Below are 21,973 nucleotides of genomic sequence, written 5' to 3' on the forward strand. Positions count from 1 at the left end.
TCCTTACCGCCCGCCTGCTTGCTGCTCCTTACCACTCAGCTCACTGCTCCTTAGCACTGCCACAGAGGCGGGAGAGGCTCCTGCCACCTCTGCTGTGCTCGCCAGCCTTGAGCCCGGCTTCTGGCTGAGCAGCGTTCCCCCTGTGGGAGTGCACTGACCAGCAGGAGGCAGCTCCTGTGTTGAGCGTCTGCCCCTTGGTGGTCAGTGCACATCATAGCGACCGGTTGTTCTGGTCATTCCACCGTAATGGTCGCTTAGGCTTTTATTACATAGATATTAAATTCCAGAATAGGTAAATCTATAGAGAAAGAAAGTAAATTAGTGGTTTCCTATAGCTGGCAAGGAAAGACAGGGACCAAAAGAGGATTGGGTAGTGACAGCTAAGAAACTCAAAGTTTCTTTTGGAAAGAATAAGAACATTCTAAAATTGACAGTGGTGATTGTTGCACAACTTTGTGAATACACTAAAAACCACTGAATTGTACATTTTAAATGAATGAATTAAATAGTATGTGAATTATATCTCAAAAAAACCTGATAAAATATTTTAGACAAAAAAAAATGTAAAGAGATAATATAAAAATTAAACAAAAAGAAAGCAGCAATGATTACATTAATACATATATTTCAGAAAAAGAAATATTACCCGGGATACAGAGGAACCCTCCATAATAATAAATGGGTTAGTTCATCAGGAAGATGTAACAAATGCTAAATGTGTATGCACCCAATAAGAGAGAGTCAAAGTACACATAGAACAGAAAAGAAGATATGCAAATCCACAATCATAATAGGCAATTTCAATACTCCTCTGTCAACAATTGACAAGTACAAAATTATTAGGATATAGAAAATTTGAACAATACTATCAACCAAGTGTATCAAAATGACAGTTAAAAAATGCTCCACTCGCCCTAGCCGGTTTGGCTCAGTGGACAGATCATCGGCCTGCAGACTGAAGGGTCCCAGGTTCAATTCTGGTCAAGGGCACATGCCCAGTGTTGCAGGTTCGATCCCCAGTAGGGGACATGCAGGATCATTGATGTTTCTATCTCCCTCTCCCTTTCTCTCTGAAATCAATAAAAATCTATTTTTTTTAAAATGCTCTACTCAATAAGAGAATATACATTATTTTGAAGTGTACATGGTATTTTCACCAAAATAGACCGTATGATAGGTGTAAAACAAGTCTCAACAAACATAAAAGGTTGAAACCATATTTTTTTTACATTTGGAAACACAATGAACTGAAATTACAAATAAATTTTTAAAATTTTGAAAAACTCCCCCAATATTTGGAACTTAACTATTTCATTTCTAAATAATTAGTGAATTTAATTTTTAAAATCACAAGAGAAATTAGGAAATATTTAGGAAAAGAATCATAAAACATGTAAGCTTCAGTTAAAGCATGACTTGGAGAAAAATATACAGTTTTAAATGGCAACATTAGAAGAGAAAGAACCAAAATCAATGCTCTAGGTCTCCACATTATAAAGCTAGCAAAAGAGCAAATTAAACCCCAAGTAGGCAGGAGAAAGGAAATACTAAAGTTAATAGCAGAGATTGATAGAATAGACAACGGGGGGGGGGGGGGGGGGGGGAATCAATAAAACCTAAAGGTGCTTTTTGAAAAAAACTAATAAAAGTGATAAATCTCTAGCTAGAATAATCAGAGAGACAGAAACAAAGAGAGGCAAAAAACAGATAGGTCCTAGACTTACCAGGGTGATCACTTCATAAGGTATATGTCTAATCACTTTATTAGACACCTTAAATTAATACTGTGTATCAACTAAAATTGAAAAATAAATTTTTAAAAAAAAGAGAGACAGAGAAGATATAAATTGTCAATATAAAACATAAGCAATGAAAAAGAAAGTATCACTGTAGAGAGCATACACATCCTATCTAATAAAAGGTTAATATGCAAATTAACCATCACTCCATCACAAAGATGGCGGCACCCATGGCCATCTCAGCCCTGCTGGAGCCCTCAGTTCCAGGGGGGCGGACGCTGAGAGCGGGCAGCATGAGCAACCTGGCGGAATGCTTGCTTTGTCGCCATGGCGACGAGACAAGTGTTCCACGCCCGGCCACAGATGGGCCTCTGGCCAGGCTGGGGCACGGAACGCTTGCATAAGAAGAGAAGGAACCGGCGAGCTGAGCAGAGTCGAGTGGCTCCCGACTCCTGGGCAAGGTCAAGTCTGGGCGGCCAGAGGGTGGAGGGGGTGGAGAATAGTCTGACAGGAGGGGCTGGTGGTGGAGGCACAGGGGTGAAAGCTGGCCGAGAAAGAGGAGTTCCTGAGAACAGGGAAGGAAGTTGTTTGCATTTCTCAGCCACAGATGGGCCTCTGGCCAGGCCAAGGCACGGAACACTTGAGTTGTTGCCCCAGCGATGAGGCAAGCATTCCACGCCTGGCCTCGGATGGGCCTCTGAGCCGCGGAGAGCCTCTGGGCAGCAGGCGCGGAGCGGCCAGGCCCCGCAGAGAGCTACTGGCACATGGATTCGTGCGCAGGGCTACTAGTGTTAAAATAAGAGAATATTATGAACAGTTTTTACTAATCAATTCAACAGCTTGGGTGACATGGACAAACTACTAAACAACACAAATAAGCATAATTTACTGAAAAAAAAATGCAAACAGTTCAGTACTGATTTTTTTTTTATTAAATATGTAGTTGAAAACCTTCTCACCAAAAACAAACAAATCTCCTTGTCCACGTGCCTTCATTGGTGGATTCAACCAAATATTTAAGGAAGGCAATGCGAACATTACACAAATTCTTCCAGAAAAATCAAAGATGGAATACTTCCCAACTCATTCTATGAGACCAGCATTAATCTGATTCGAAAATCAGACAAAGATGTTACAAAAAAAGAAAAATATAGATAAATATTCCTTATGAACATAGATGCAAAAATCCTCAAAAAATTTTAGCAAATCATATACCATGTCCAAATGGAAATTATTCCACAAATGCCAAGCTTGGTTTAACATTCAATAATTAATCAATATAATTCATCATATAAATAAATTATATATGTGTGTGTATATATATATGTATATGTATACACATATATATGTACATATATATACATATATATATATATATATATATATATATATATATATATATATAATCTCCATCTCAATTGACATAGAAAAAGCATTTGACAAAAAAAAACTTTTCATTCCTAATAGAAACTTTCAACAACCAAAAATAGAAGGGAACTGTCTCAATCATATGAATGGCATGTACAAAAAACTGTAACATGTTACTTAATGGTGAAATGCTTTCCCCTCTAAGATCAGGAACAGGACAAAAATATCTTCTATTCAACACTGTACTACAGGTGCTACCCAGCTCAATAAAACAAGAAAAACAAACATAATACAAAGACCTCCCAAAAAAATTTTTCATTACAAAGGGAAAAAAGTATAACATTACAATGGAAAAGTCTGTCAGGCACCATCTAAATAAAGTAATCAAAGTGAATATAATCAGTAATAGGACAAATCAAATTTTCTGCCACCTGGTAGAATGCAATGAGATCACAGTACCATTTTTATGATATTCTAGCCAAAGACACATAACATGAATCGAATCATAGGAATAATCAGACAAACCCAAATTGAGAGGCATTCTATATAATAAACTAGTGGCCTGGTGCACAAAATTCGTGCACAGAGGGGGGTTCCCTCAGCCCAGCCTGCACCCTCTCTAATTGGGGACCCTGTAGGGGATGTCCGACTGCCGGTTTAGGGCCGATCCCCATGGGACCGCTGGCTCCTAACCACTTACCTGCCTGCCTGCCTGATCGCCCCTAACTGCCTCTGCCTGCCTGCCTGATTGCCCCTAATCTCTCTGCCTGCCTGCCTAATCGCCCCTAACTGCCTCTGCCTGCCTGCCTGATCGCTCCTAACTGCCCTCCCCTGCCAGCCTGATATTGCCCCAAACTGCTATCCCCTGCCAGCCTGATCTCGCCCCCAACTGCCTCTGCCTGTCTGATCACCCCCAAGTGCCTTCCCTTGACGGCCTGGTTGCCCCCAACGGCCCTCTCCTGCCGGCCTGATCTCGCCCCCAACTGCCCTCCCCTGCTGGTCTAATCTCACCCCCAATGGCCCTCCCCTGCCAACCTGATCTCGCCCCTAACTGCTCTCCCCTGCCCGCCTGATGGCCCCTGCCTCTGCCTGCCTGATCGCCCCTAACTGCCCTCCCCTGCCAGCCTGATCTCGCCCCCACTGCCCTCCCCTACCTGCCTGATCTCGCCCCCAACTGCCTTCCCTTGATGGCCTGGTTGCCCCCAACTGCCCTCCCCTGCCTGCCTGATCTCGACCCCAACAGCCCTCCCCTGCCAGCCTGACCTTGCCCCCAACTGCCCTCCCCTGCCAGCCTAATTGCCCCTAACTGCCTCTGCCTGCCTGATCACCCTTAACTGCCTTCCCCTGCCTGCCTGATCTCGCTCCCAACTGCCCTCCCCTGCTGGACAATTTGGTTCTGATTGGTCAGTTTCTATGCCAGTCAGCGTCAAAAGCTCCGACTCCTAGGCAACCATTGGCTCCTCACACTTCACCCAGATTTGGTTCTGATTGGTCGATTTCTATGCCAGTCAGCATCTCCAGGCCTATCTCTGGGCCTGATCAGAGAGGCGGGGCTGATCAGCAGCCCAGGCAGAGGCCAGGAAAGAAGCAGAGGCACAGCTGCTGGCGAAGCCCAGAGAGAAAGAGAGGCAACAGCTGATCAACAGCTACCACAGAGGCTGCAGATCAGACCCTGCCTCTCTCTTCAGGCCTCTCTCCAGGCCTGATCCACCACCCTCTCGGCAGTCAGTGCTGGGTCACCACCGCAACCCAGCACTGACTGCAGTACTGACTTCTGGTGTTCAGTCAAGACTTCAGTCGTTTTGGACATTATGGACCTTGGGTTTTTATATATTAGGATGGCCTGTAATCTTCAAAAGTAACAAGGTCATGAAAATCAAGGAAAGACTAAGGATAGTTCCAGATTGAAGAAAACTTAAGAGACATGAACAGTACATGTAGTTCATAATTTAAACTATATTATTTTGCTATAAAGAACATGATGAAATTTGAATCAAGTATGAGGATTAGATGCTACTAATCTATCAATGTTTATTTCTATTCTCAGTTGCATTGTGCCTGCATAGAACCCCAGACCCACTGAATCAAAATCTACATTTAAAAAATCCCCATGTGACTTGTAAACATAGCAACATTTGAAGAGCACTGTTCTCAGGAAACCTTGAATATAAGCCCAAAGAGACATGAACACGGATATTTACTGCACCATTGTCTGCATAGCAAACAATTGGAAACATAACAAATGACCCTCATAATATCAGTCAGGTCAGTTATCCTATAGTAACAACAATCCCAAAAATCTCAGTAGCTTAAAACAAAGATTTATAACTTACTCATGTTATACACCCATAAAAGGTTGGCAGGGAAGCTCTGCTCATTACAAATATGAACTCAAACACTATCTTTTAAAGCTACCATTTGTCAAGACCAGTGGAAAATAAAACTCTGGAGGGACTTACACTGGAAATTAATTGCTAAACCCAAAAGTAACACTCATCACTTCTGCTCACATCTTTTTTTCTTTTAATTTTATTTATTGATTGATTTTTTTAAATATATTTTATTGATTTTTTACAGAGAGGAAGGGAGAGGGATAGTTAGAAACATAGATGAGAGAGAAACATCAATCAGCTGCCTCCTGCACACCCCCCACTGGGGATGTGCCGCAACCAAGGTACATGCCCTTTGACCGGAATCAAACCTGGGACCTCTCAGTCCGCAGGCCGACGCTCTATCCACTGAGCCAAACAGGTTTCGGCCTGCTCACATCTTATTAGCCAAAAAGTTACACAGCCCAAGCAAGCCCAGGAAAATATAATCCTACTATGTGGCAAGAAAAGGATCAGCTAGAGATATTGGTGAACAGCACGTTCTGACAGCCACTAGAACTATAAGAGATGTGAATTATTCATATAATAGACTACTACAGAGCATTTGGACCTGGAGAGTATTATGCTAAGCGAAATAAGCCAGTCAGAAAAAGATAGTATCACATGATCTCACTCATATGTAGAATCTAATGAACAAAATAGATACAGAGACATAGAAACATGGAACAGACTGACAAACTTCAAAGGGAAGGTGGGGGGAGAGGGGAGGTAAGAGGGAGGAGCATGTGGGAGTGATTAACCTGGGAACTTATATGCATGTATGGACACAGACAATAGAGTGGTGAAGGACTGGAAGGGACGGTGCGGGCTAAAGGGAGTCAATGGGGAAAAAAGGAGGGGACATCTGTAATACTTTCAACAATAAAGAAAAAAAATAAAGTGAAATTGACCTATATAAATAAAGAAAATCAGTCCTCTACTAGTATGTAAGCCACATAAGAGCAGATATTTTTGTTTGTTTTGGTCAGAACTGTATCCCCAGCATCACGAGCAATGCTTACTTTAGGTACTCAATTCATTTTTGTTGAATGAATGAATAAGTGAATCTTTAAAAAAAATGAGAATTGAGACCCAGTCATGCAAATATTTTTAAAAATATAAAATAATACAATGATTTATAGATATTAAAAACATGGACCAAAAGGACACTCATCAAATTCATGATAGTTATGATACTGGTTTCCTCAGGGGAGTAGGGAAAGGAATAGGACAAAGGAAGGGGACATAAGTTTTATCTGTAATTTTTTTAAATGATATACTTTACATCTTTCTGTTCATATGTTTATATATATTTATATATATGAATCAAAACAGGAAAACTATTAATATTTGTTCATTCAGAGAAAACACAAGGATTTTTCACTCTTTGTAATTTTAAAAATTTATAAAAAGATTGTCAGGGAAAATCATACTACTTTCATAGCTCATATTGTTCTACCTATGTTCATGTATATGAACATGTCCTCCTGGAGAAAAGAATAGAGTCTGGGAAACAATCCTAAGCAATTAAAATAATTTTTGATGCCTCATGAAATTCTTGAGAATGTAGAATCTTTATTCGCAATATTTCTATTCTTATCTCAATATTAAATACATTTTAATTTCATACCTTTTCCCTCAAAACCTGGGTAAAATTAACATTCCAAGAAGATGTGTCCTATATATCCTGCAGCTTCATACTGCATGGTACCCCAAGGCAGAGAGGGTGGGATACTTAACTCTAGTTTGGAAAGAAAAGCCAAAAAGTCACAATAGAATATCCTCTGGAATAAACAGAACAACACACAGGAGAGAAATCCTCTGAACTTAACCTTGCCCCTTGTTACGATTAATTTTATGTGTCAACTTGGACAGACCACAGTATTCAGATATTTGATCAAATATTATTCCAGATATTTCTGTGAAGGTTATGTTTTAGATGAGATTATTAACATCTAAATCAATAGACTCTGAATAAAGAAACTTACTCTCCATAATGTAGGTGGACTTCATTCAGTTGAAGGCTTTAATATAAAAAAGACTGTCCTCCCCGAGGAAGAGGGAATTCCGCCAGCACACTGACTTCAGACTCAGGCTACAACCAATACTTACACTTCCCTGATACTCTAGCCCAGTGGTTCCCAACATGGGGCACACGCCCCACAGGGGGGCAATTTGACTTTTAAGGGAAGCCAATTAGAGAATGAATTATTAACAGTGACTTTTTGCATTTCTTATGGTTCTAGGGGCCTCATATAAAGTATATAAATATATATTGTGATATACCTATGCATTTCAGTTCTCTATTTTGTATTATGAAACTTTACTTGCAATATTTTCATATTCATTTTTTTAACAATTTCTTAGTGATTTTCTTCCTCAGTATTTCAACTGTCCTTTCGTTCTTTTATTTTTCTCTTTCATGGATGCCATGTTCTTTGGAAGCTTGTTTAGACCAAGTTAATGGCCTTTTAGCCTTCCTCCACGTGAATAGGAGTTCATTTTTTGAATAATAAAAATTATATGTCACAGGGCGGGCATCAGGATTTTAGAGATTCTTAGGTGGGCCGTGGCCAAAAAAAGGTTGGGAATCATTGCTAGCCTATCAGCTTACTCTGCAGATTTTAGACTTTCCAACCCCCATAGTCATGTGAACCAATTCCTTCAAGTGGCCTCTCGTTCTCTCTCTCTATTCACACACACACACACACACACACACACACACACACACACACACACACACACTATTGGCTCTGTTACAATGGAGAACCCCTGCACCAGAACCAGTAAGTATTTATTCTACTACAATACTAAACCAAAGCATGTTTCTCAAACCAACTATCACTAAAACAGTTATAGGTTTTTCCCCTGGAAGACTGGGTCTTCTAAACTCAAACTGAGTAGTGTTTCTTATTAAACATAATACATGACAAAATAAATCAGCATAACCCTAGTATATGTAAATAAATCTTAGGATAAATCAGTAGATATACAAAAGTCTAGAGAAGATGTTATATGAACTTTATTTTTAAAAGGTTATGCGAAATATATACTTTGAAAGTATTCTAAATAACAGAAATTTTAGGTGGCAAAAGATATTAAATTAAAAAAAAATCTTACCTTTTAGTTTTCATCTGGTCCCTCAGTTTGCTATACATCTCCAGAACTTGAAAGAGAAGGGGGAAAAGCACACAATCGTTATTTAGAGAAAGTGAAACACTAATTAAAGCTAAAGGAATTGCATCAAGAATCCTACTCCATTTCTAGTTCCTCACCTGGAAGACACAGCATTAATTTATCAACAGTGGCAGAAATATTTCTCTGTTGTAGTCGACACTGCTTCAGCTCTTCCATTGCTATTACCAGCTTGGCAAGAGGGGAAAAAACTGAATTATGCCAATAGCTGTAAATAAAAAGCTTTCAGTCACATTTTTCCACCCTGTGTTCAATTCATCAGAAAATCCCAGGCAGTTTCATAGTAAGACATGCCAAGTAACTAAGGAACTACCTTTCTCAACCAGTAAAACATTCCTGTGTGGTTTCCTACTTTCTCCTCAAGATACAAGGGAAGGCTAGGTAAAATGAAATCCTAAAATTCAGAGGCTATCCAGGGGGAAACAAAAAAATGTTCAGATTTTCTCAAACCCTATTCAGATTCTTCGTGGTTTATGGTTTCATCTTCTGAGAAGATCCTATATTTCTTCCATCATTGCTAGATTACTAGAGAAAAGTAACCCTTCCTATACAACTTCAAATAAGTCTTGAAAATAATCTCAACTAATTCTCTATTTCAATAAATAAACCACACACTTAGAAGTTGTGCTTTTCCAAAAATTTAGTGAAGAGTAACTCACTTTTTTATCCAAAGCTGTTTTAAAGGCTTTGGTCTAATGTCAGACCACAATAAAAGTAGAAGAAATTACTCTCTGCGAAATTTAAAATATGTGTCAAACTTTCAAAAAGTACTAATCTATCTACATAGCATCTTGTAGTATACACATATCCATAACTTAAAATGTTATCTGCTTAGATACCATGCAAAAAAAAGAACAAGAGAAAATGGCCCTGAGTAAGTTACGATCAAGAGCTAATCTTCAACATTATTGGGAGTTAACAATAAATAAGTATTAGACAATAAGAAAGGTACATAATACAAAGAACAGAAATAGACTACATGCAAATCAGAGTTTTAGTCCCAGCCTTCCCATTTGCTATATAAATTTTAGCAAATCATCTGTTTTAATTCCTCATCAATAAAATAGTGATAACAACTGTCCTGACTTTGTCCTAAGTCTGCTATGAAGATCAAGTGAGAAAATGGATATAAAATAATCTTGTAAACTGTGATGATTTAATTGATGAGTATATTAATTAAATCTTTTAAACAAGTGTTTATGGAGCACCAGTTTGTTCCAGTTGTTATTTAGACAGGTAGAGGGAATATAGCAATATATAAAACAAACAAAAATTCCTGACCTCATGGAGTTTAATTTCTAATGAAAGAAGATAGACCAAAAGGAAAAAAAAAAAAAAACCACACAAATATATAAGTAAAAATATATAACATCAGAGCACGATAGATGTAATGGAGAAAAATAAAGCAAGAAAGGTAAAAAGAATACTGGGGGTTGAGAGTGAACTGCAATTTCAAATAAGGGGGCTGGAAAATGCCTCATTACAAAACAGAAAGGTGTGAAGTGAATATTGGGAAAAGAGCATTCCAGGCAGAGGGAACAGCACTGTTCTTATGATGACTACCCAAGTGATTTAAAAACACAGCTAAGAAAGGCTACATCCTCTCTCATTAAGCTTTCTAGTGGTTGCATTCATTTAATTCAGATAAACATTAGGAGCAGCAACAATAATATCCAAATTCCGCCAATATACTGCTTATGGTCTTACAAGCGACTAAGTCAAGAACATAATCATTAAAAGAGAATGACAGAGAACAGAAAAGGTTTTTTTCAAAAGGTAAACTGGCCTTACTTCCTTTCCCTCATGTTGTAGTTTTCTATTAGTATCCGTCACTTGATTCTGTGGAGAGAAGACAATTTAAACTCATAAAAACAAACATTTAGGCAACAGTTGGATAAGATCAAAATTTACAATGAAAAGACTAAGTGAGAATAAATATTCAGGTAGCTTCAGTATTCCACCACATTTGGGTTTAATGGCATCCTCTTGGTTGAAATTATATCAACTTTTCTACTAAATGTTGCATAGCCTCTTCAACAATGAAAAGAAAATTTAAAAAAAAAGAAAAGAAAAATTTACTATGAGGTATGTTCCATTTTGAATATTCCAATCAATACTGTAACAACTAAACATCATACTTGAATTTTGAAAAAAAGAAAAGAAAAAGAAAGTAGAAAAAATAACCCACACAAAATCTTACCATCTCTACTTTGTGCAAAAAGAACAAATTTTATCATAGATATCCCTCACTTCACTAATGTGTTCCTGGAAGTTAAACTGACCTTTTTAACTCAGGCCAAATTTACCCTATTTATTATCCTAACTTTAAAAAATATTTTAACTTAATTCTTTTTGTATCATTAATTGTTGACAGCCCCTAATGCTTCCATATTCCCATTTTTCTAAATTAATCTCTCCATCAGGTAGTCAACCCAATGTGAACAAGCCTTAAAATTATCTAGAGTTCATAATTTAAAGAAATTGGAACCACTTTCGGGGATATCTACTTTTGAAGACTCAAGTGATATAAAAATATGTAAGCACATAGAATAGTAATTTCCTCACCATCTCAGACATTATCAAAACATGAGTAATATTAACTTCTAAAGCTTTCTTTGACAAAGGCTCTCTACCCTTCTACCAGTAACTGCCACTACTTATACTTTTAAGGCATTCCTTTAACCCAGCATTTCCTATTATGTTCCTTAGAAACACCAAGAAATGTTAGTTATTAGGTACTCTGTATTTGCACACAGAGGTGCACACATGCACAAACACACAAACACACACACACACACAAACACACATACATACACAATATGTATGGGGGGGAAAATATATATGTATGGGAAATACCACTGAACAGATGAGTTTATTGAGGATTTCTTGAAGCCTTTAATTTAGCACATGCATTGTGAATGCCCAAGAAGGGGATATCATAGAGAGTCTTTTCCAAAGTTATTTAGCATAACACCCTTTTATTGAGGATCATATCAAGAAACTAGTTTTTCAGTAACATACTTTTGAAAACATTGCCCTAAACTATACCTGGACTATCATTTTCAGAGAAGATTACCATATGCACCCCCTTTCAAAGACAAAATGAACTCTGACCTCCTACAGAAAGTCTTTATAAAGTATCAAACAGAAGCAAGAAATCCTCAAATTCCCTCTTGATTATTTATTTAATAGCACCACATGAGAAACACTTAGTTTTATTGGCCTGTGAGTTCAACATGAATTAAGAATGTGATGGGGGAGGGGGGGCGGCAGGTAAGAGATCAACCAAAGGACTTGTAAGATATGCATGTAAGCATAACCCATGGACACAGACAATAGTGGGGTGAGGTTATGTGCTAGGAAGTGGGAATGGCCGGGGAGAGGTCAATGGGGGAAAAAGGAGATATACATAATACTTTAAACAATAAAGAATTTAAATTTTAAAAAAAAGAGAGAGTGGGATGTAGCCATCCAAATGCTCTAAGACTACATTAATAAACATGTTGTCTAAAATAGGGGTCAGCAAATTTTTTTTGTAAAGGGCCAGGTAGATAGTCTCTGTTGCAACAACTCAGCTCTGCCATTGTAGCAAGAATGTAGCCAAAAACGTAAGTGAATGGGCATTGCTATGTTCCAATAACTTTAATTACAAAAATAGGAGGCAAGCTGGATTTGGCCTGCAAGATACAGTTTGCTGATCTTTGGTCTACAATAAATGAGACGGTAAGTCTCTAAAATCACACTATAAGAATTATATTCAGATGCCATGTTTTAGGAAAGTCATTGGCAAACTGAAGCATGATTAGACGTGATTATGTTTGAAGAGGGAGTCAAAGCTACCCACATGAAAAACAGAGAAAGGAATTTTTAGCTGAAATGTTACCAGTGCCCAAGATTCTTTCATTCTCCCAGGATAGAAATGAAAGGAGATCACCAGAGACCAGGGCCTAGTGCATTGGTCGGAATCAAACCCAGGTGTCCTACATGACAGAGGAGATTTCTACCATTTAACCAACCTGGGTTCTTGGGAACTCCCAACACAGAAATCTAGAGAGTTCACCACATAAGTAGGGCTCATTACATATAGCTCAAGCACCCAGGGAAGCAACATTTAAAGGGAGAAAAAGAAATGCTGCTCCCTAAACAAAAGCCAGAGAACAGTTTTAAAGAAGTGGATACAGGAAAGATGATGTCTAAGTATGACGTCTAAGTATATAGGGGCGGAGACTCTTTGGCACTTTCGCAGTATAACTACATGCTTCTTCATGCATACATGCATGTTTCATTAGCATGTTAAATCTCCACACGGGGGGGGGGGGTGTTTTTACTATTATAATGAGCGTAAGGTCTCGCAATCGATCGTTCAGGGGCTTAACTGTACTAGTATATCCATCAGGGTCAAGAAAATCTCTGCTGGAGAAAGCCATACCTGGCACTAATTAGGTACAGAGTTTGAAGAGCAACTGATTGAAATTCCAAACTTTTCAAGGAGAGACTCAGCCTGTCTCACAAAGAGGGGGAAATATTCTTTTGGAGACACTATATGCTAAACCTGGGCACTATAAAGTATACTCTATACCTGGACAGCAGGTATGGAGTATACTGTATACCCCATACCTGTCCTTCAAACATCTCAAGAGCCATCAGAAAAAAGGTGTTAGGCTAAAAATAGTGCTTAGTACTCAAACCAATAAATGGATGTTACTAGAAAATAGGATAAATATTAAGTCAGTGCAAGAAAAAGCTTTTAAGCAATGTGAATAAAAATGGGGTAGGATGCCCTGAATGGCAGTGTTATCCCTACAGAGCAGTTATACGAGAAAAACTCGATTATTTTTTACCCTAAACTGGACATCTCATAAAATTCAGCCTTCCATAAATATTACTAAACAGCATCATTGACTCTGCTATAATACCTTGTTTACCATATAAAGACAACATTTCTGATTTTTTCCCTTAAACTCATTATAAGAAATACATTTTATACTGCAGCCCAGTACACAAGTATAGGGAATACACACACACATACACACACAACTGAAGCAAAATTTTCAAGAAGCTTTGTTTACCTTTACTGCATGTAATACACTTTATTTTCTAGTCTAGTCTAGTCTATTTCATATCAATTCTTATTAAGAATATTGATCACAGCCCACTAATTGATTTCATGCAAACCAGATACTAAAACGTATCTATAATAGCCTAACAATGCTTCTGATAAGAAATTACTATTTCAATACTATCTATATAATAAAAGGCTAATATGCAAATTGTCCCCTCGACCAGGAGTTCAACCAAGGGGCAGGGCTGGCCAGCCGGCCAACCACCCACGGCCCCTCCCCCCAGCCGGTTCGGCACGATCGGCAAGATCAGCCCAATCGGGGTGGGCAGGCCAGATCCCACCCATGCACGAATTTGTGCACCAGGCCTCTAGTTTTAACATAACAATGAAAAGTAACTATACTGCCACTCTAGGATGCAACTTCTCAAGATTCATAATACACAAATACACACAATCAGACACACACACATGCTGTGAATCAAAAGAAATAGTAGGCTTTCTGGAGAATAGTTTCTTTTTATTGTTATGTTAAAATAGTATTGAACAGTTAATGTTTAACCTTTTTCATTTTCTTAACCATTGATGGGCAACCTTTTGAGCGTGGTGTGTCAAACTTCGCCAAAAAACTGAGCATAACTCGGGTAGTGTGTCACTTTGAGGAAAAAACATTATTTCACAAATGTTTCATCCTCAGGAGCAGCAAATGTTTCATCCTCGGCATGCGGCCGCCTCAGCGGCCACGTGTCATCAGAAATGGCTACACGTGTCAGTGCTGACACGCGTGTCATAGGTCCGCCATCACTGTATTCTAAACTCTTTTCTAGAGTTCAAGAACCTCTAAATTTCATAGGTTCTTAACCCTAGTTGAATGGATCCCCCTAGAGCAGAGCCTCCAAGGTATACTGCTAAACTTTAATCCCCTCAATTCTTAGAATGAGTGAGTGGAGCCTGAGCAACAAAAAACCTGAACTGGTAGTCCCCAATTCTTGTCTCCCCTCAAGGACATCCTGAATGATTTAAAGGAATTTGCAACTTGAAGGAAAAGATGAGTATCAACCAGCAAGTGATATCAGCAATTGGTGAGAATTATAGGCAATATTCTGTTGCTACCTGCCTACACTTGACTATTTCAGTAACTGAAAACAGAATATCCTGGCACCCAGCATGAATGAGGGGCACAGAGAGTGGAGGGAGATATTTGGAATACAAGTGTTCCAGGAGCATAAAAAAGAAAAGGCCAAGGTGAGGGTGGGAAGCTGAGATGGCTGAGTAAGAAGTTTGATAGCTTCCTATCCATTTAGGTCAGATTTTGTTGTCAAATTGGCTTTTAAATCACTGTAGCTTTAAAATATAATTTTAAACATCCAATAGTCCACTTTTCCCCTCAATAAAATTGTTTATTTGCTTTTCTTACCAATGTATTATTTTATACTAGAAGCCCAATGCACGAAGATTCGTGCTAGAATGGGCTTTCCTTTCCCTGGCTGCCAGCACCGCCTTTCCATTCCGGCCCAGCCCCTTTCCACTCGGGCCCCGGAGCCGCCTCTTTCCACTCTGGGAGCCACCTCTTTCCACTCTGGCCCCACCTTCCCACGCTGCCCAGAGGCCCTGAGAGACCAGGGGTGGGGCAGAACGCCTGTGTCCCGCCCCCGTCACTTGGTGCCTGTGTATGCAAATTAGCCACCATCTTTGTTGGGTTAATTTGCATATCACTACTGACTGGCTGGTGGCATAGCGGAAGTACAGTCAATTTACATGTTTGTCTATTATTAGGTAAGACTAGAGGCCCAGTGTATGAAATTTGTGAACCTGGCGGGGGGGGGTGTCCCTCAGCCCAGCCTGCACCCTCTCACAATCTGGGAGCCCTCAGGGGATGTCTGACTAATGGCTTAGGCCTGCTCCCCACAGTTGGACATCCTTAGCACTACCATGACGGCCAGGAGCCTCTGCCTCAGCCCCCGCCACCGCCGTGACTGCCTCTGCCTCGGTGTGGTGGCTGGGGGCCTCTGCCGTGGCCCCCACCGCTGTGGCATTGTCCGGAAGGACATCCGGAAGGACGTCCAGTGTAATTGGTATATTATGTTTTTATTATTATAGATGATTTTACACTCACTGTCAAGTTCCCTATAACCAAGGAATATCCTTTGGGGACTTTAATTCAAATTCTAATAAGATCAAAACAAAAACAAATAAAGAAATTAGAAGTATAAAGATTGGAAAGAAGGAAATAAAGCTCTTATTACTTGCAGATCATATGAGTTAGTTTACATAGAAAACTCAAAAAATGAACATATAAATTATTAAAAACTAGAGGCCTAGTGCATGAATTCGTGCACCAGTGGGGTCCCTCGGCCTGGCCTGCGGGATCGGGCCGAAAGTGGCTCTCCAACATCCCCTGATGGGTCCTGGATTGCGAAAGGGCACAGGCCAGGCCGAGGGACCCCACCAGTGCACTATTGGGGCTGGGGAGGGACGTGGGAGGTTGGCCAGCCAGGGAGGGACTGCGGGAGGGCTCCAGGGCATGTCCGGCCCATCTTGCTCAGTCCCGATTGGCGGGACCCCAGCAGCAAGCTAACCTACCTGTTGGAGCATCTGCCCCCTGGTGGTAAGTGCACGTCATAGCAACTGGTTGACTGTCTGCTCCCTGGTGGTCAGTGCATGTCATAGCGAGCAGTTGAGCAGCCTTAGCATATCATTAGCATGTTATGCTTTTATTGGTTGAATGGATGACCAGACGACCGGACACTTAGCATATTAGGCTTTTATTATATAGGAGGATAATAGAAGAGTTTGGTGAAGTGGTCACATTTAAAATCAATAAGCAAAGTCAGTTACCCAAGAGAAGTGAAATTGCTAGACCAGGTACCAGACTAACATGGCTAGCCTCCTTTCTGAACTTAAATCTGTCATATCAAGAAAGAATTCATGCTTTGGTAGAAGACACTCCACAACTATCACTGTTTTTTTTTTCCTTTGGCTTAGGTTGCCATGCTGACAACTTCTATAGCCAGGCTCTGGAATACCATCATCCTACAGGGATGACTTTTATCTAACAAGGAAGTAGATAGGTGTCATGAATTTCTGTTTTAAAGAAACTATTACTTATTCTGTTACTGGTTCTCATCACATGTAGTTATCCCAAATAAATTTAACTTTAAGAAGTTTTCTTTTTTGGCTAAAAGCCATAATCTCAATTATCTATATGTCAGTACAAATTCCTTTCTTACTATACAAAAATTTTATTTATAGTAAATATGTAACATATAATATATTTCCTATTCCTTTAATGCTAGTCGAAACCCCAGCACAGGACAGAGAAAAAAAGTCCCTCTTAGAGTGTTCTTACTTTGAGTTTTTGGGCTTCTCCTCTCACTTTCAGCAGTTCAGTAATAGAGTCCACAAAACCCTGATAGTGAAAGTTGCACATTTTCTCAATTTCTCGGTCATGATTGCGGATGCGAGTTTCAAGCTTCTCCATGAATCGTCCATGTTCCTCACCATCATAGACAGACCTTAAAAAAAAAATGGCATGAAGATTACACCAGACTTACTCTAAGAAATAGAAAAAGAATTGCAACCCTAGAGGCAAACTTATTTGGAAATTAGATATGAAAGTACATACACCACAGAGTAATCCAACTATATTAATACTGTCTCAATGCTAGATGAGTATTTTTTAGGAAAATCCAAAATTTTGCTTCCTATTCATTCAAAAATACTTAAGTGTTTAAAAGTATTCATCATAGGAGAAACCAAGATGGCAGCATAAGGTAAACACCTAACTGTTGCCTACCACAACAATTTTGAAACTACAACTGGAAAACAGAGTGCACACCGTCCAGAACCACCGGAAAGCTGGCAGAGTGGAAAACCTACAACTAGAGAAAAAAAGAGAGGGGGACACTGAGCCTCAGGAGCTGTGGAGGTGCGGAGATCCGTGAGCGCGGAAAGGGCGGGCGGCTGAATACACGGCAGGCTAGCTCGCAGCGCGCAGAGAGGGAGGGCAGCAGACGCTGCGTGGCTAGCTTTCTCATTTGGGAGAAAAACAAAACCTCCCAACTGCACTGAAATCCAGCTGCGGTCGGGGAGAAACTGGTCTGTTTGGCAGCGGGCGAGGCTCGAAAGCTGCCTTCTCTCAGAGGCGCGCAGCATTTAATTAGGGCACGGAGAAACCAACCCTCTTAGGGCAGCGCAGACGGAAACCAAGTTTGTCTGCACCATTCTGAGACTCCGCCCCATTCAAGCTGAGCACAGCCCTCCCAGTGACTGGATTTCTCGTTCGGGAGAAAAACAAAACCTCCGGTCTGCACTGAAATCCAGCCCCAGCTGGGGAGAAACTGGTCTGTTAGGCAGCGGGAGAGGCTCGAAAGCTGCCTTCTCTCAGAGGCGTGCAGCCATTAATTCAGGCACGGAGAAACCGCCCCTCTTAGGGCGGAGCAGACAGGAAACCAAAGCTTGTCTGCGCCACCCTGAGACTCTGCCCCATCCAAGCTGAGCACAGAAGCTCTCCCAGCGGAGACACTGCTGATCCTCACAGCCAACTGGCTTGGAGATCAACTCCCGCCAGTGATACCAACAATCCCAACCACTCTGAACTCCAGTTTCTGGGGACACGCAGGGGACCCAGACACCTACGGGACTCTCGGCCATCGGTCGGAGAGTGAGAGTGACTTTTCTGTCGGTGTGGACGACACCAGATTTCAACCACTCTCATAAGGGACACATTCAAGAGGCAGACTCAGTGAGCACCAAAGCTCTACTGTGTCTCCAGCACAGCAATTCTTCCATTATAGACACAGCAGGCCCTCACAACCAATTGGACCGGAGGTCAATTCCTCCCAATGTACCAACAGCAATCAGGGCTTTTAACTACACCAAGACTTTCCACTCAGCCCACAAAGGGGAGTACCAAGAGCGACCACCTAGGGTGATTGAGGAAGCTGAGCTACCGGCCCCTATAGGTCACCGACCACAAAAAGCCACTCCATCAACACGGAGGCAGCCAAAATGTGGAGACATCGAAGTATGTCACAAGTAGGAGAGATAGATGAAAGCAAACTAATGGATGACACAGTGTTCAGAACCATATTTATAAGGTTACTCAAGAATCTTCTAAAAACCGCTGAGAAACTTGAAGAGACCTTCAAGGACCTAAATGAGAATACCAAAAAAATGGAAAAGGACCAGTCAGAAATTATGCATACACTGTCTGAAATAAAGAATATACAGAGTAGACCACCGCACCAGAAGAGTCAAACCAAATATCTGGAATATGAGGAAGAAAAAAACACCCAACCAGAGAGGCGGAAAGAAAGAAGAATCCAAAAGTGTGAGGATAGCATAAGGAGTCTCCGAGATGGCTTTAAGCGTACCAATATCCGAATTTTTGGGGTGCCAGAAGAGAGAGAGCAAGATACTGAAAACCTATTTGAAGAAATAATGACAGAAAACTTCCCCCACCTGGTGAAAGAAATAGACTTACAAGTTCAGAAAGCACACAGAATCCCAAACAAGAGGAATCCAAAGAGGACCACACCAAGACACATCATAATTAAAATGACAAGGGCAAAAGACAAAGAGAGAATATTACAAGCAGCAAGAGAAAAACAGTTAGTTACCTACCAGGGAGCACCCATACGACTGTCAGCTGATTTCTCAACAGAAACTATGCAGGCCAGACGGGAATGGCAAGAAATATTCAAAGTGATGAATAGCAAGAACCTACAACCAAGACTACTCTACCCAGCAAAGTTAGCATTCAGAATTGAAGGGCAGATAAAGAGCTTCACAGATAAGAAAAAGCTAAAGGAGTTCATCACCACCAAACCAGTATTATATGAAATGCTAAAAAGTATTCTTTAAAAAGAGGAAAAAGAAGAAAAAAGTAAAGATAAAAATTATGAACAACAAATACATATCTATCAACAAGTGATTCTAAAAATCAAGTGAATTCAAAATCTGAGGAACAGAATAAACTGGTGAACATAATAGAATCAGAGGCATAGAATGGGAGTGGATTGATAATTCTCAGGGGGAAAGGGGTGTCTGTGTGGGGGGTATGGGAAGAGACTGGACAAAAATCATACACCTATGGATAAGGACAATGGGGGGAGGGAACCGGGTGATGGGAAGATATGGGGGGAAAAGAAAGAGAAACAATTGTAATAATCTGAACAATAAAGATGCATTAAAATAAATAAATAAATAAAAAATAAAAGTATTCATCATAGAATTCTCATCATAAAATAAAGAACTGAATTACATGTCCTTTGCACTTTTTTTCCTCAATTAAATTAATCTAGAAAAACTTAATTTTGGATAAACACAACTTGAAATACTCCATGACTATACCCAAGAAGCTGACACTGCTGGAGAACAATCACATAGCTGTGCCAGCTAGACTCAGGTGGGCTATATCACTACAAATATAAATTAGGCACTTAATAAACATCACTACATAATACTACTAAATTTATCTACCACCACCACCAAAAAAAAAAAGGCACTTTGTATTTTCCAAAGTAACTATCGGTAAAAACCTTGCTTTCTCTTCTCTTCAAATGTCCACCACTCACTCTCAGCTGCTGACCAAAGAAAAAAGAAGTATTTCCTCTTCTCCCACTAAAATCAACCAACTTACCTGCATCTGTAACTCCTGCTCTGTCCACCCTTCTGTAATGGAAAAGTACTTCAAGCTCTTAGCTACAATAAATCCTTGTTGTCTCAAGAACTTGACTCCTGCAATTATTCCCTTTTATCCCTCCCCTGCATCGTATATTTATCCCACTCTACTAAATCATTCTTATGGATATATATACATGACTTTACGAAACCTGTCTTTATATTCACATTTCCCTCCAGGTACCATCTTATTTCTCTGCTCCCCTTCCCAGCAAACCCCTTTCCACTTCCTCACTCTCAATAGTTAGCATTCATCTTACTCCATCTAATAGCAGCATTTGCTATGGTTTAACACACTTTTCTTCTTGAAACACTTTTTTCTCTAGACTTCAATGATACACACTAATGCAATTTTTATCCTTTCACAGACATGCCTTCTCAATTTCCTTTAGGGGCTCCTTCTTCTCTGTTATTTTTCTAAATATTCCTAAAATCTCTTCTCCTCTCTATCCTCTATCACCAATCAGTGCCATCTAATCCCACCGCTTTAAAATACCATTCATATACTAGTGATGACTTCCTACTATATACCTACAATTCAGTGCACTTCCCTGAATATTAGATGCAAGTATTTGGCCACAACTTAACAACTCCAATTGGATTTTAAAAGCCATCTCAAATTTAACACAGGAAAAAAATTATCCAGGCCGGTGTGGCTCAGTGGTTGAGTGTCAACCTATGAACCAGGAGGTCATGGTTTGATTTCCAGTCAGGTACATGCCCAGGTTGTGGGCACAATCCCCAGTAGAGGGTGTGCACAAGTCAGCCAATCAATGGTTCTCTCTAATCATTGATGTTTCTTTCTATCTCCCTCTCCCTTCCTCTCTGAAGTCAATAAAAATATATATATTTTTTAAAAGCATCTATCACCAAACTATCTCCACTCCCAAAGCTGTTCTTCCCCAAATGTCCCCCCACCCACACTTACCCAATCCAGCACAGCTACTGGCACTATCCAGTTGCCCGAGTCAAAAATACAAATCTAGGAATCACACCTAATCCATCTCTTTCCATCATACATCTCATACTCCCCATCCCAATCCATTAAAGTCCTGACAACTCAACATCCAAAACATATCTTAAAACTGACCACATCCTATCATGTCCACTAAAACCCCAGTCCCTGTCTGCATCATTGCCATACTCAAACAATGCAATAGGCTCCTAAAAGTCTCCATTCTCCATTCTTCATGTCCCCCTCTCCCTACCTGAATGCATACACTTTACACACAGCAGTTAAAACAATAATTCATATGTTATCCCCCTGCTTAAATTTCTGCCAGGGCCTCTTTTCAAAAAAAAAAATCTTAAACCCTTACCATGGTCTACAGAATCTATCTAGCCTTTGTCTTTCTAACCTCATTTCTCTCCTCTCTAGTTTCCTACCATTGACATTCCAACTAACCTCAAGCATAACCTTTCCCCTTTAAAAAAAAAAAAGGTAAAGAAAGGTTTCCATGTAAAGATATCAAAATTCCTTGCATTTGAAGAAGAGGAAAAACCACTAAAAACTTATCAATCTAAATGGCATAAGCCAGTGGTCGGCAAACTGCAGCTCG

At 40.0% G+C, this 21,973-nt stretch overlaps 1 protein-coding gene across 4 annotated transcripts in view; it reads right to left on the reverse strand.

Annotated features, from left to right (window-relative positions):
• The window catches only part of EXOC6B (exocyst complex component 6B), a 516,821-nt gene that overhangs the window by 441,330 nt on the left and 53,518 nt on the right, over window positions 1–21,973 (reverse strand). For 2 of the 4 annotated variants that reach the window (XM_079791731.1, XM_079791730.1), the window contains exons 2-5: window positions 17,080–17,245; window positions 10,463–10,510; window positions 8,752–8,842; window positions 8,597–8,642 (exon numbers count right to left, since the gene is read on the reverse strand). In XM_079791731.1, the coding sequence (XP_079647857.1) occupies window positions 8,597–8,642; window positions 8,752–8,842; window positions 10,463–10,510; window positions 17,080–17,245 (351 nt within the window). Of the gene's footprint in view, window positions 1–8,596; window positions 8,643–8,751; window positions 8,880–10,462; window positions 10,511–17,079; window positions 17,246–21,973 lie in introns of those variants that run through there. The other 2 variants (XM_079791732.1, XM_079791733.1) reach the window with 2 other exon arrangements.

The sequence above is a fragment of the Cnephaeus nilssonii genome (assembly GCF_951640355.1).
Source record: "Cnephaeus nilssonii genome assembly, chromosome: 15".
NCBI lineage: Eukaryota > Metazoa > Chordata > Mammalia > Chiroptera > Vespertilionidae > Cnephaeus > Cnephaeus nilssonii.